The sequence below is a fragment of the Ovis aries genome, chromosome 3 (genome assembly GCF_016772045.2).
Source record: "Ovis aries strain OAR_USU_Benz2616 breed Rambouillet chromosome 3, ARS-UI_Ramb_v3.0, whole genome shotgun sequence".
NCBI lineage: Eukaryota > Metazoa > Chordata > Mammalia > Artiodactyla > Bovidae > Ovis > Ovis aries.
In genome coordinates this window covers 66,043,480-66,056,821 of record NC_056056.1, presented here as the reverse complement: position 1 = coordinate 66,056,821, position 13,342 = coordinate 66,043,480, and the positions used below count along the sequence as shown (strand labels likewise).

The 13,342-nt window shown below is 39.4% G+C and overlaps 1 protein-coding gene across 7 annotated transcripts in view; it reads left to right on the top strand.

The window, feature by feature from the left end:
* The first annotated feature begins 273 nt into the window (after positions 1-273).
* The window catches only part of VRK2 (VRK serine/threonine kinase 2), a 98,740-nt gene continuing 85,671 nt past the window's right edge, over positions 274-13,342 (top strand). For 3 of the 7 annotated variants that reach the window (XM_027966807.3, XM_060412156.1, XM_060412157.1), the window contains exons 1-2: positions 274-461; positions 2,477-2,638. In XM_027966807.3, the coding sequence (XP_027822608.1) occupies positions 2,503-2,638 (136 nt within the window). In that variant the 5' untranslated portion in view covers positions 274-461; positions 2,477-2,502. Of the gene's footprint in view, positions 462-570; positions 1,146-2,476; positions 2,639-13,342 lie in introns of those variants that run through there. The other 4 variants (XM_027966806.3, XM_060412155.1, XM_060412154.1 and 1 more) reach the window with 4 other exon arrangements.

The following is a 13,342-nucleotide window of genomic DNA, read 5'->3' as shown; positions in this document are numbered from 1 at the left end:
TAAGAAATACCAGAATAATTTTTTTAATTTAACAAATTTTATTGACCTAAATAGGCTTATTTCCACTTCACAGACCAAAAAAATTAGAAAATGTTTTTATAGTTTTAAAGTTAATTACGGTTGCCCCCGGGCAACCCCGGGACGGCGTCTCCGCCCTGGGTGAGCGATGCGGCACGAGGCGCAGAAAGTTAGCTTGGCCCCTACTGAGGGCCGCGCCGGCTCCGGGCCCGCCTCCCCGCGGGATTGGAGGCCCGCCGCCCCGCCCGGCCTCGCGAGGCCCAAGGGAGGCGCCGGGCACGCCGAGCGCCTGGCAAGCCTTCCCTCGTCCCCGGGTCCTGGGAGTCGCGGCGAGACCCCGCACTTCCGCGTCCCGCTTGCCCCGCCCGCGCGGCGCCCCAGGCCGGGAAGGAACTGCCGTCAGAGTGAGACGCCCGGGCCCGGGAGGGTTCCCTGCTTCCGCGGTGGGTTCTGACTTTTTAAAACTCAGCGCGAAATCCTGGCTCCCCTTCCCCACGCGTCTGCGCAAAACGCGGGGCGGGGGAGTTAGGCGGGAAAGGGGATTGGGTTTCTCTTTCCCCCGGCCTAGAGGGGCTCGAGGTAGGAAGTGAAGAGTCCGGACGCCGGCGGGCTTCCGGTGGCTCGGGCAGGCCATGGGCGTGGCAAGAAGTGGGGAGTTGGGTGGGTGGGAAGGTAAAGGGGCTGTCTTGGAGGCCGAGGGGTCAGGCGGGCGGTGGGCCGCCCCTGGCCCCGCTGTCACGGTCTGTCTCCGAGGCCTCCCCAAGCCCAGTCCCGGCTCGGGTTCAGGCTTCTGGGTACCGGTTTATCACCGGAAACTCGTGTTAAGCACTTTTCATCCTAGCGGGGAGGGCCCTGAAACAGCAGGGACTAGCTTGTCTGGAACTTGCCTTGAGAGGAGGTTGGCGCTTCCTCCTGTGCTTTGAACCCTGGATCCGTGCCGCGGGTGTTCATTATATAGACACCTTTCAGGCCTCAAGTTCTGGTGTCACGGACTTTGCCCCTAACGGTTTTTATCTTCTGTATATTGATGGAGAATGTTGTTAATGCTGAAAAGTTGTTATCTGAAGACTTAAGGTTTTAAATCAGCAAATAAGTGTTGGATACCAGTATTTAAAGTCAAGATAGTGGTCAGTATATATAAAGTGAAAACGTCAGTCAATTGTGTGACTCTTTGCAACCCCATGGTCTGTAGCCCATGAGGCTACCCTGTCCGTGGGGCAAGAATATTGGAGTGGGTTTCCATTCCCTTCTCCAGGGGATCTGCCTGACCCTGGGATCCAACCCAGGTCTCCTGCATTGGAGGCAGATTCTTTATTGTCTGAGCCCCCAGAGAAGCCCCCAGTATAAAGTACTGGTCAGAACTTTTCCTTCTTTTGGGCACTGTTCATATGAATTCTCAGCTTCTTTTGTGTTCGAGTTAGGAGGACAAGTGAATATTGCTCTACCCTGGTGTTGCTGCTGAGTAAGATAGGGCATTGGGTTAATATAAGTGAAGCAGGGAAAGCCTACTGGAAGGAACAGAAACCTCGTTCAGAAGATGGATAGATTATACAGTGAAGACTACTTTCATTTCGAAGGCACTCACCAGGTTTAAAAAAAATTCTTTGAAACTACTTAGAGGATTGTGGTTACCTTCACACTTGGTTTCAGGCTTACATGCTCTGCGTTCTGTTTTCCCTAAGAAATTTTCTAGTCCTACTCAAAAATCTCTAGTAAGATTCACTAGCCTATGTACAATTATAGTTAATTGGTTAAAGTTGTGTGGCTATTCTGTGGCATTTCTACACTGTTTTTGGTAGTGCTGCATAAATTTCTAAGGCAGGGCAGTTTTCACTTCGGTGATAATGGGGAAGGGACAGGGTAGAGAGAAGCAGAAGTTGAAACAGTAGTATGGTAGCCTTAAAACTAACTGCACAGTGGCTTAGTGCTCTGCTTAGTTACGCATCCATGAAAATCCTGGGCTTATTTAACCAATATTTATTGATTTGTGTCAGTTGCTGGGTTTGATAATGACGTACATTGCCATTGTCCATGTTATCTCAGCCTAAAAGAGCTGTATTTTTTTTTTTTTTCTAGTGACTGAAGAGCTTTTTGTCTTTGACATTTAGCATTCTCAATGAAAGGAGTATTTTCATATATATGAAATTTATTTTCTCTTTGTAGTTGGAAATTAACTCATTTAAGGTATATTCTGAATGATTAATAGGTATTTTGACCCCCTAACTGAATTTTGGAAATGTTAAGTGAGGTTCAACACGCTTTGATTTTTTTAGTATCAGTGTCTCTTCAATTTCAATATTGTAATGTTGGTGAATCTCCAGTTTGAATATAATATGTGGGCTTTCCCAATCCCAGTTGACTTCAGAATCCTAATTTCTGGGAAGGTGCACAGAAGACATTTTGAGAAACGTATTTAAGTGGAGTTTTTTTGTTTGTTTGTTTTTATTTTTAATCACAGCCTCACTCCTTCTGTCAACAGAAGTGATGCCACCAAGAAGAAAAGAGAAATACAAGCTTCCTATTCCACTTCCGGAAGGCACAATCCTGGATGACATGGAAGGAAAACAATGGGTGCTGGGCAAGCTGATTGGCTCTGGAGGATTTGGTTTGATATATTTAGGTAAAGTATAAGTCACCAGATACTCTTATTATGTGACTGTGACTTCTTAATATTTTGAAAATTGAGATAAAATAGACTTCATAAATGTAAGTTATATGAAGATAGTTAGTGTTTAGTAGAATGTCTATGCTAGGTTCAAGATATTACTCACCCTAGTCCCTTCTTGTTCATGTCTTTCTAAATGACTCTTAGAAAGTCTTTTCAGAGCACAGTTACACAGTCTCCCAGACAGATGGTTAATGTTCTGTTTTGAGAGTGTGTTTTCTTGGATACATCGGTTTTTTACTCAAGAGAACACAACTCTGATTATGAACATTTCCCATGTGAATCATTAATGTTGAAGTAGTATAAGGTTTTGGTCATTTCTTCAGTAGGTCTCACTAGAGAACTGGGCCTTAGTACTCCAAGGCCATCTGTTGCATGAAATGAATTAACTTCTCTCTTGTACATCTAGATTGGTACTAGTTATGTGCTATCTTTAGGATAATTAACAGACACTTAAATATAGTTTCTCTGTTTTTTGGTACAAGTAAGGAACCTAAGTTGAGTGTGTTTTTACACTACATTAAAAAAATTTTAAATCATATTGATTTAAAAGGATTGTTCAGGGCTACCTTTTATCTATAGTTTTAAGGATCAAGGGATATCCATTACAAGATGAGATTTAATTAATAAGATAAATATTAGTGATTAAAAAAAATCCTCTCAAGGAGAAATTCTAAATATATTGACTTATTACATCTATGTCTGGAGGCATTTAAGAAGTTGATAAAAAAGCCTTCATTGGAAGAATCTTGGGTTCCTTATTAAATATTTTAGAGTACAGAGGAGGAAAGACATTCCATTTGCTCTCCTAAGTTTAATAGCTGGGTTTATGAAATAAACTGATAGAAGGAAGATTAACAGGAGAAAAGGTATACAAATATATTAATTTTTTGATGTTATGTGCACAGTAATATTCAGTTCAGTTCAGTCGCTCAGTTGTGTCCGACTTTGCGACCTGACTCTTTGTGACCCGACTATTTGTGAATCGCAGCACACCAGGCCTCCCTGTCCATCACCAACTCCTGGAGTTCATTCAGACTCATGTCCATCGAGTCAGTGATGCCCTCCAGCCATCTCATCCTCTATCGTTCCCTTCTCCTCCTGCCCCCAATCCCTCCCAGCATCAGAGTCTTTTCCAATGAATCAACTCTTCGCATGAGGTGGCCAAAGTACTGGAGTTTCAGCTTTAGCATCATTCCTTCCAAAGAATTCCCAGGGCTGATCTCCTTCAGAATGGATCATGGAAAAAGCAAGAGAGTTCCAGAAAAACATCTTATTTCTGCTTTATTGACTATGCCAAAGCCTTTGACTGTGTGGATCACAATAAACTGTGGAAAATTCTGAAAGAGATGGGAATACCAGACCACCTAACCTGCCTCTTGAGAAATCTGTATGCAGGTCAGGAAGCAACAGTTAGAACTGGATATGGAACAACAGACTGGTTTCAAATAGGAAAAGGAGTACGTCAAGGCTGTATATTGTCACCCTGCTTATTTAACTTATATGCAGAATATATCATGAGAAATGCTGGACTGGAAGAAACACAAGCTGGAATCAAGATTGCCAGGAAAAATATCAATAACCTCAGATATGCACAGTAATATTACAGGGGGAAAAATAGTTGAATAAATATCCTAAAGCATGGTAAGATTTGAGAGCTTACGTGCCATCTTAATAAGGAGCAGTACATGATTTTTAAGAGACATTACTAGGCGTGTAGAAGAGTAGATGGGGGCTGTGTTAATCTGTAACAAAGTTTGGGAGTGATGTCAGTTTCTAATCTCTTCTGTGATGAGTCAGTCTTTCCTGGTTAATGAAGCTCTCTTAGATGTAATTTAAAACAGTTGAGTTGTGTTTTTTGGTTTTGTGTTTTTTTTGGGGGGGGGGGGCAGGGTTCTCTCTTTAGCCAAATAAAGAGTTCAGAGAAAGCCTTTCCTTGAATTTGCTAGTTTTCAAGTGCCTTCAGTTCAAAATAATTCTTTTGCCAAACAGGCATATTTTAGGGTGACCTTTTTGAACTGTGGTGTTGGAGAAGACTCTTGAGAGTCCCTTGGACTGCAAGGAGATCCAACCAGTCCATTCTAAAGGAGATCAGTTCTGGGTGTTCTTTGGAAGAACTATGTTAAAGCTGAAACTCTAATACTTTGGCCACCTCGTGCAAAGAGCTGACTCATTGGAAAAGACTCTGATGCTGGGAGGGATTGAGGGCAGGAGGAGAAGGGGATGATAGAGGATGAGATGGCTGGATGGCATCACTGACTCGATGGACGTGAGTTTGAGTGAACTCTGAGAGTTGGTGATGGAACAGGGAGGCCTGGTGTGCTGCAGTTCATGGGGTCACAAAGAGTCGGACACAACTGAGCGACTGAACTGAACTGATTCTGCCACCCTTCTCACGCAAATGTGTTTCATGGATCTTGAATGATTAAGCTCCTCTTCTAATGAAGTTGAGTTTTTAGTATCAAATAAATGGGTGAAATACAGTGAATAAGTAACTTCCTATTAATCACCTGAGTGTCTAATCTAGTTGGGAAGATAAGACCAACACAAAAGTATAGTGTGGGTTGGATAAAGAACAACTTCCCTATTTAAAGGGTTTGAACTTGCTTAAAAAATGTTAAGTACTAGATTTAGTGACACAAGAAGCACTTTTTAACAGAATTATAATGTAAGCCACATATGGAATGTAAGATTGTCTAGGAACCAGATTTTAAAAAAAGCAGCTGAAATTTATTTAAATAATATGTATTATTTAATGTGATATATCTAAAGTATAATTCCAACACATCATTAATATTAAAAAAGGGAAATATTTCACTTCTTTAGTTAAATGAGACTAGACCAGTATATGTCTAGTCCCATTTTAGGGACTCAATAACTACCTATAGGTAGTGGCTACCATGTGGAATGTTGCAGATAAAGACCCTGAGTCTACAGAATATAGTCTTTGAAGAATTAATTGTTGGTTGAAACTCTGAATTGATGAATTCTCTTAATACAGATGAGCGTTAAGATCTCTGGTATATTGTCTTGACTCAAGGTCAGAGAAATGGAGTTGAATAAGTTATTTCTGATGTGGCTGAACTATAACCTTGGATTGCACAGCTTATCAGTTATTCTAATATTTGAATTATTTTGAGTAATTTCAGAGAACTACAGAAAAGTATTGATTATGCTAGTCTTATTTCTTTTCTCTTTTTAAATGTAAATATTATATGTGTTAATATGTATTTAAATTTAAGAGCATGTTTAACATGTGTGTATGCATACATATATGTGTATACATGTTACTTGTGGTTCCTGTTGTGAAAAAGGAATTTAGGCATGTAGAATTAGGAATTTAGGCTTAGTCATGTGATTTATTTGCCCCTATTCAAATATAGAAAAAACCTTGCTTCTTTCAGTCTAGATACTGCACATATTGTTTACTTAATTTTTCTCAATAATATTTAGTTTGCAATAATTTTCAAGATTTCATAGTTATGAAGTACCCACTACTATCTGAATTTTAGAACCTGGATCCTGGATATATGAGCAAATGCATGCGACTGGGGTAAGATTTTAAAGAAATGTTTAGCTATTTTGAGGAAAAGTTGTGTGTTGCAAATGTTGTTACTGTTCTATCAAAAGTGGCGCTCATAATCTCAGCTCTTCAGTGAGATGCTGTCAGCAATAACTTTGTTAAAATTAGTTTTTACGTATTATTTTCAAGCGGAGATAATCCATATGAAATTATATCATGTTTTGCATTTTAGCATGGTTCTCATCATTTCCTGTATAGATGAAGTAGCCGGCCAGTTCAGGTTTCCCTAATACCTTTGTGTCCAGCTACGTTGTTAAGCATTATATTTTCCAGATACACTTTGAGCAGACGCTTCACCAGCATTTGTCACCTAAGGCTGAGAAGAGACTAACCGCCCTGACTGACTCATATGTGCACGTGCAGCTGTCCTGTAGTTTTTAGATCAATAACAAAAGCCTTTCAGTAGTCAGCAAGAAGTAAAGGGGAAGGGGCAGAGATGTTTTGTATTTACTCTAAACTTGAAGAAATAATGTTCCTGTAGCAGTAACAGAAGTAGTAATAAGAGGGAAAAGAAAGTCTGAACATAAAACAAAGTTCTGTCTTTGCATTTGAAAAGAGAGGAGGGGAAAAGGAAGAAAGGAAACTGTTTCAGGGAATGGGAAAGCTTGCAGTAACCTCAGGATCAAATAAGTGAAAAAAAAATTCTAAAACTTCAGGAGACAGAACTAAGAGTTTGAATTTTACTTTAGTGCTAGGTATAACACAGAACCAAGCAAATTGGGGAATTTCATAGATCACAGCTTAAGATTTTGACCTGAGCCTTTTGCGAACTGAGTGACTTTGATCTATTCAGGAATCTTTGTTTCTATCCTCTAGGATTGAGGTAATAATACTTGCAGTGATTAAGGTAATGTTTTTAAAGAACTTGGAACTTCATAAGCAGTTCACTGGAATTGATTTATTTATTTAGAACGTCCCATTCTCAGCTGAGCTCTAAATTCGGTGTCTGGTGCTCGGATTAGCACGGTGACTAAGACATGTATGGGAGGGTTTTTCCATTTGTCCTCCCATGGACTGTGATGGGCTTAGCTACTAAATGTGGTAAAACTGAGAAACAGAGAATGTCAGTGGAACTCTATGACATTTTACTTGCCAAAGTGTATGTTTTTCCCATTTCAATTTACAGTAGTACTCATGATGACATAGTGAAAATTTCTCACATAAGCTGTATCTTATGTTTCAGATATGAAAGGTATTATGTTTCAGAATTAGTCAAAAATCTAGAAAAACAGAACTATAGCTAATAAACTTCAGCCAGATTCCTATAAAGTCTTCTTATATGGCTTTCCCAGGTGGCTAAGTGGTAAAGAATCTGCCTACCAATGCAGGAGAGGTGGGTTTGACCCCTGGGTTGGGAAGATCCCCTGGAGGAGGAAGTAACAAATGATAGAATGATTTATCTGTAGAAGTTTTATTTTTTAGAATTTGAGCAGAGCCATGACCGTTTAGCATCTTTGGAATATTAAGCACAGGCTATATGTTTACCAGTTATTTGCCTCAGAGATTGAGACTGAAGTCGGACCACTACACCCACCCAGGCCAGTTTGCTTTTTTCCCCCATAATTATAGATGTCACCCTTAACTCCAGCCTGTAATCTTAAATATAACACTCTTAGTCATAAAAACTTGAGACAAATTAACTATAAAATCCACATATGCTTTATTGACAGTAAATCAAGAGCATTATATTTTATAAATAATGTTATTATAACTAAAGTTAATTCTTGAAGCATTAAGATCAATCATTTATTCATGGATAAATGTTTAGATCAAGTGACTACCATACATTTCTTGGGTAATCCTCTCAGATTAGCTCAATTTTGTTCTTTAGAAACAGAAGAAATCTTTGTGGGGTGGGGCAGAGAGAAAATAGAGTAACTGAGAGTTGTAGATATTGTCAGAGTTTAACTCACTTAGCGATGAAGAAATAGGCTTCTGTCTAAATAGAAAAAGATTTTTATGTGTGGTTTTTATTTATTTTATTTTATTTATTTTCTTGTTTGGTGGCTTAGTGGTAAAGAATCTGCCTTCCAGTATGTGAGATGCTGGTTTGATCCCTGGGTCGGGAAGATCGCCTGGAGAGGGAAATGGCAGCCCAGTCCAGTATTCTTGCCTAGGAAATCCCATGGACAGAGGAGCCTAGTGGGCCGCAGTCCATAGGGTCACAAAGAGTCAGACACGACTTAGTGACTAAACGATAACAACTTTCTAGTCAGCTAGAATGGATTGATTTTTAAGGTATGCAGAGTAATGTTCTGAAGAGCCTAATGATATTGCTGGCAACAAAATAAAGTTACTAAAACATGCATTGCTTCATAATATATTGCATTAAATGTTATTTTGGCAGTGTTTTATAAAGAAGACTTTGAGATAAGCAGTTAATCTGACCTAACACAGTGCAACATTGTGGTCCCACCACAATGCTGCTGCTGCTAAGTCACTTCAGTCGTGTCTGACTCTGTGCTACGCCACAGACGGCAGCCCACCAGGCTCCCCCATCCCTGGGATTCTCCAGGCAAGAATACTGGAGTGGGTTGCCATTTCCTTCTCCAATGCATGAAAGTGGAAAGTGAAAATGAAGTCACTCAGTCGTGTCCGACTCTTCAAGACTCCATGGACTGCAGCCTACCAGGCTCCTCCGTCCCTGAGATTTTCTAGGCAAGAGTACTGGAGTGGGGTGCCATTGCCTTCTCCGGATTATACCAACTATACCATTCTTAAACCTTTAGCTGGGAACTAATTTATCTTATATATGACAGCTTCTAGTACAAGTTATCCTTATTTCACATTTATTTCCTGCTTCTCACCTCCAGGGATCATCCACAAAATTTCCTAGTAACAATTTTGGTGGGAGGAGAAGGCAATGGCAACCCACTCCAGTATTCTTGCCTGGAGAATCCCAGGGGTGGGGGAGCCTGGTAGGCTGCAACTGAAGCGACTTACCAGAAACAACAGCAGTTGGTATAATATCAACAGATGAAGAGATTGCTTGGGATTTTGTGAATTTAATAAATGTCTTGTACCTTTCATAAGAATTTAAATTTCCTAGAAGTTGTATTTCAATTTTGTATGTGCTGACCATTGGCTGTTAATTTTGAGTTTTAAAAGCACAGTGTTCATTTACTTACCAGCTAAGAAATCTGCTGCTGCTACTGCTGCTAAGTCACTTCAGTTGTGTCTGACTTTGTGCGACGCCATGGACTGCAGCCCACCAGGCTCCTCCGTTCATGGGATTTTCCAGGCAAGAGTACTGGAGTGGGGTGCCATTGCCTTCTCCGGCTAAGAAATCTAAATACCTGCAAAAGTTTGGATTCTTTTATAAAAAGGAAGCATTCTACTAAGGTTTACTTAGTCTTTTCTTGTCTTTTTCATTTTTGTAAGTGTCCGATCTTCTTAACATTTTATATTATGGGCTTTCATTTTCAGCATTCTACTGTCAAATTCTTTTGCCTTAAGGGAAGATTTACAAACTGCTCTGTTCTTCAATAATTTATGCATTATGTCTCTCCCACTGCACCTGTTACTATCTTACAATGGTTTCAGTGGTCAGGGTTTTTAAATTTGAAGCCTATTGCTATAGGGAAGTTTCTTCTTCATGAAATGAGTTCACCTCTATTGTCACACAATTAAAAAAAAAAACAAAACTCAACTTTCAGGAGGTTCTGGCTTCCTTATGAAATATGAATGGAGTTTAGCTTCTGAAGTGTTTTAGGCTTTTTTCTTTAGGCATGTAAGAAGAGTAGGAAGTAGTCTTTTTTTAAGAAACAGGAATATCTATGTTTATAAAATAAATGAGAAGAAAATTAAGAAACTCTAAAGCTCTAAATAGGAGTATTCACTAGAAATTAGCTGTTTGGATGATGAAAATTTGTGCACCCTCCTCACTTAATGATTCAAAAATGTTCACGGATCTTATACTGCTCACATACTTGGTTTTGCAATTCTTGCATCTTCAGAATGTTTGTCCCTTGTAACTCCATTACATGAACTGAGTACATTATGCAATTTTCTACATGAAAGAGCATTTTAAGGCAATTATTTCAAGAAAATTTTTGAAGGTTTCCACTGTTTCTTTTAAAAGGGAAAAAGAAAGTTGTCCTGACTTCATTTAGTCAGGAAGACTTTCCTTTAACATCTCCAATCAAGTAATACTTGAGGGAAAAGATTCCGTAGAAAGATATCCACTGAAGGCCAGAAACATCTACAGATGCAGTGTGATCCTAGGCAATGAGGCATGTGGCCCTTCATTGGCATTGTATGATAACAGGAGGATCTTCTGGCAGAAGAGCTGACTTTTGCTGCGTTCTGCATGCTGCCCCTCCAAGCCCATCTTTGATTGGCACCTATGCCCTATTGAAACTGGCATCACACCTTCTGAATGGGCACAGTGCCAGCCAAGCAGATGGGTATGGGCAAAAGCATGCCAGAAACCCAGTATGTGCATCAAGTTTAAGTATCAGGGGCCCAAACTCCCATCCAGGGATATAAAAACTGCAGTCTGTTGAGAGCTTTTTGTGCTTAAGGTTAAAGGACATGCCATTTCTACTCCAGCTTAGAGGTTGATTAATTTTGAAAGTCAAACAGGAGCTCCTGTAGCAGTGTCAAGCAAAATTCTATCTTTGGTGAATGAGAATTACTACTTCATGTAGGGAAGAGAAAAGTATTGTAATGAAGTTTCCGATGAGAGTTACTCTCCTGCAAGTGCCTCCAGCACTTAAGCAGCATGCATTCAGTGGAGATGAATATTTCTGTTCTCCAGCAGAGCCAGGTGCATTCAAAGCCAGATCTTCAACCTGCTGCAGTAAAGAACCCTAAATTTAGAAAGGGCAGGTAAAGTTTGGAAGAACTCCTTGGTGGCAGCTCTCACCATGAGCTGATGAGGCTTCACAAAAGTGTATAAAGGAGATGAAGGAAAAACTCCAAATTAAAAACCTTCCGATTACTTCAGTCTGAAACAGAAAGATCTTTAATAAAGGGAAAAGTTTAGTCCTTTCTCTAAATGCAGAAATTTTTTTGAATTTTATATCAATAAAAAGTTAGTTTACCAAAACGTTAGAAACGACTTAATGCATAAGTAACAAAGCTTCCTATTCTAACATTTATTTCATTGCATGTCTATCATGTATATAAACTTCACTTCTTGAATAATGGATTTTGCATAAAATTGAGTTCTAAATATCATATTCCTTATGATCGTCTCACACCAGCTACAGAACTGGGCAAAAAAAAAAAAAAAAAAGGGCATCATTCCTTGTGATCACTTTAATCGTATTCTCTAAATGCTCTTAAATTTACAAGAATGCCTGTAAGACCAGCTGTGGCCAAGAGAAGCTTTTTGTAATCGCCTTATAGCCATTGCTTTTTCTTTTCCACTGTGTAAACTTTATCTATGGAGCAGATTCCATGAGACCATTGTGAATACTTCAACGTATTCAAAACATATAACTGCCACAAATTAAACTACTAAAACTAAAGCTGGTGCATTGTAACTGCCAAGTAAAGCTGGCACGTCCCTCCGTCAGACTGCGGGAGAGTATGCCATACAGTCCTCAGAAAACACAATTCATCCAGAAGCACTCTTGTCACTTGCTCTGATATTAAACCAGAGAAAGTGACATTAATTAAAGAAGTGACATGAGCCAACAAAAGCAATGAAATTCTAAGCTTTGGCTCATGTGCAGACCTTACTCCAACTTGCTCTGCTTAGGTATCGTGGCCATTTAAGAGGAGTATGGCTACTTCCCTTCTCCTCCTCCTCTCATCTTTCCATTCGGAAACATCGCTTTCAGGGAACTAAAATTTCATGCCCAGGGTTGCCCTAGCCAGTTGGTACACTGCAGGGTTTCCTAAAATAGTCATGTGGTGGCATGTGATGCATTTACTGCAGTTGGTAACTGCATGAGATGAACAACTAGGGACAGAGGCGAGTTGGTCTTACAAAAAGGCGAACAGCAGCCGAATTTGAGCAGAGTCCATAGATTCAGTAGACTGAGAGCTAGGGGAGTCTGTTGCTAGGATCACTGGTGGAAACAAATGGTGGCTGGTAGGCCTTATGAAAATTCTAACATGCTAACGAGGCAATCAGGGGAGTAGCCACAACTTGTCTTGCTTGCTCTTTGTTCCTTCCTGTAATGTGTTCTTTCCCAGTGCTTATCTTGTTTCCTATGATTACCATTTGTATACTGTTTACCCTCCACCAATACTAGAATATAAACTCCTCGTAGGCCTTCTCTCAGAGTGCTTCAACAAGGCCCAATATATAACAGCTTAAAAAATGATTGGTTAAATTAAAACTAGTCTGTTGGGGAAAAATAATTTTCCCAACAGTCATCTTATCTGAGATGAAATTTTGTGCTGTTGGTACTATAACATGTGGCATGTGTGTAAGGGTCTCCCTTTTTAGAGTTAGAGGCCTTATTTTATTTATCTTGAGGAGCTTGAGAGGATGTAAGTTTCTATTCATTCTCTTTCCAAGTATGTTTTTTAAAAATAAGAAGCTATATACTTAATCCATAGATTATAGGTTTATTGAGGGAGTCTACTTTGCTAATGCACAGTGCAGAGAGAGTTAAAAAAAATGGACATTATATTAAGATTAAACAGTTTTGTGTTTAGAATGAAACAATTCTACAGAGTAGCATTTAATTGAAGTAGACTTAACAGCAAGTATAAACTTTTGTGGAGAAAATAGATGGGGTTTGATGTTAAATGGATTGACTTACAGGCATGTAAATATATTTTAAAAATCTACTTTTCAAAGAATATAAACACAACTTTAATGGAAAATAAATTGTTGGTATTTCTATTAATCCAAGTGAATGAAAGATTTGATTAAGAGTTTTGTACATAGTCAGAAGCTTTTGTTATAGTTTCTGGGCATGGGTATTTTATATTTGAGATCAGGAATTTTCTGTGTAATTAGTCTTGAGGTTCAACGTACATTTTTAATATCAGACAGACAATGGCTTCAAAGAGACAGCAGTGCTGCAAAGGAGCAAGAAAAGAAGGCCAAAGTTGACACACACAGAGGCAAAACAGTGTAGGAAAAATCAACACGTTTTGCAAAATCAATCATT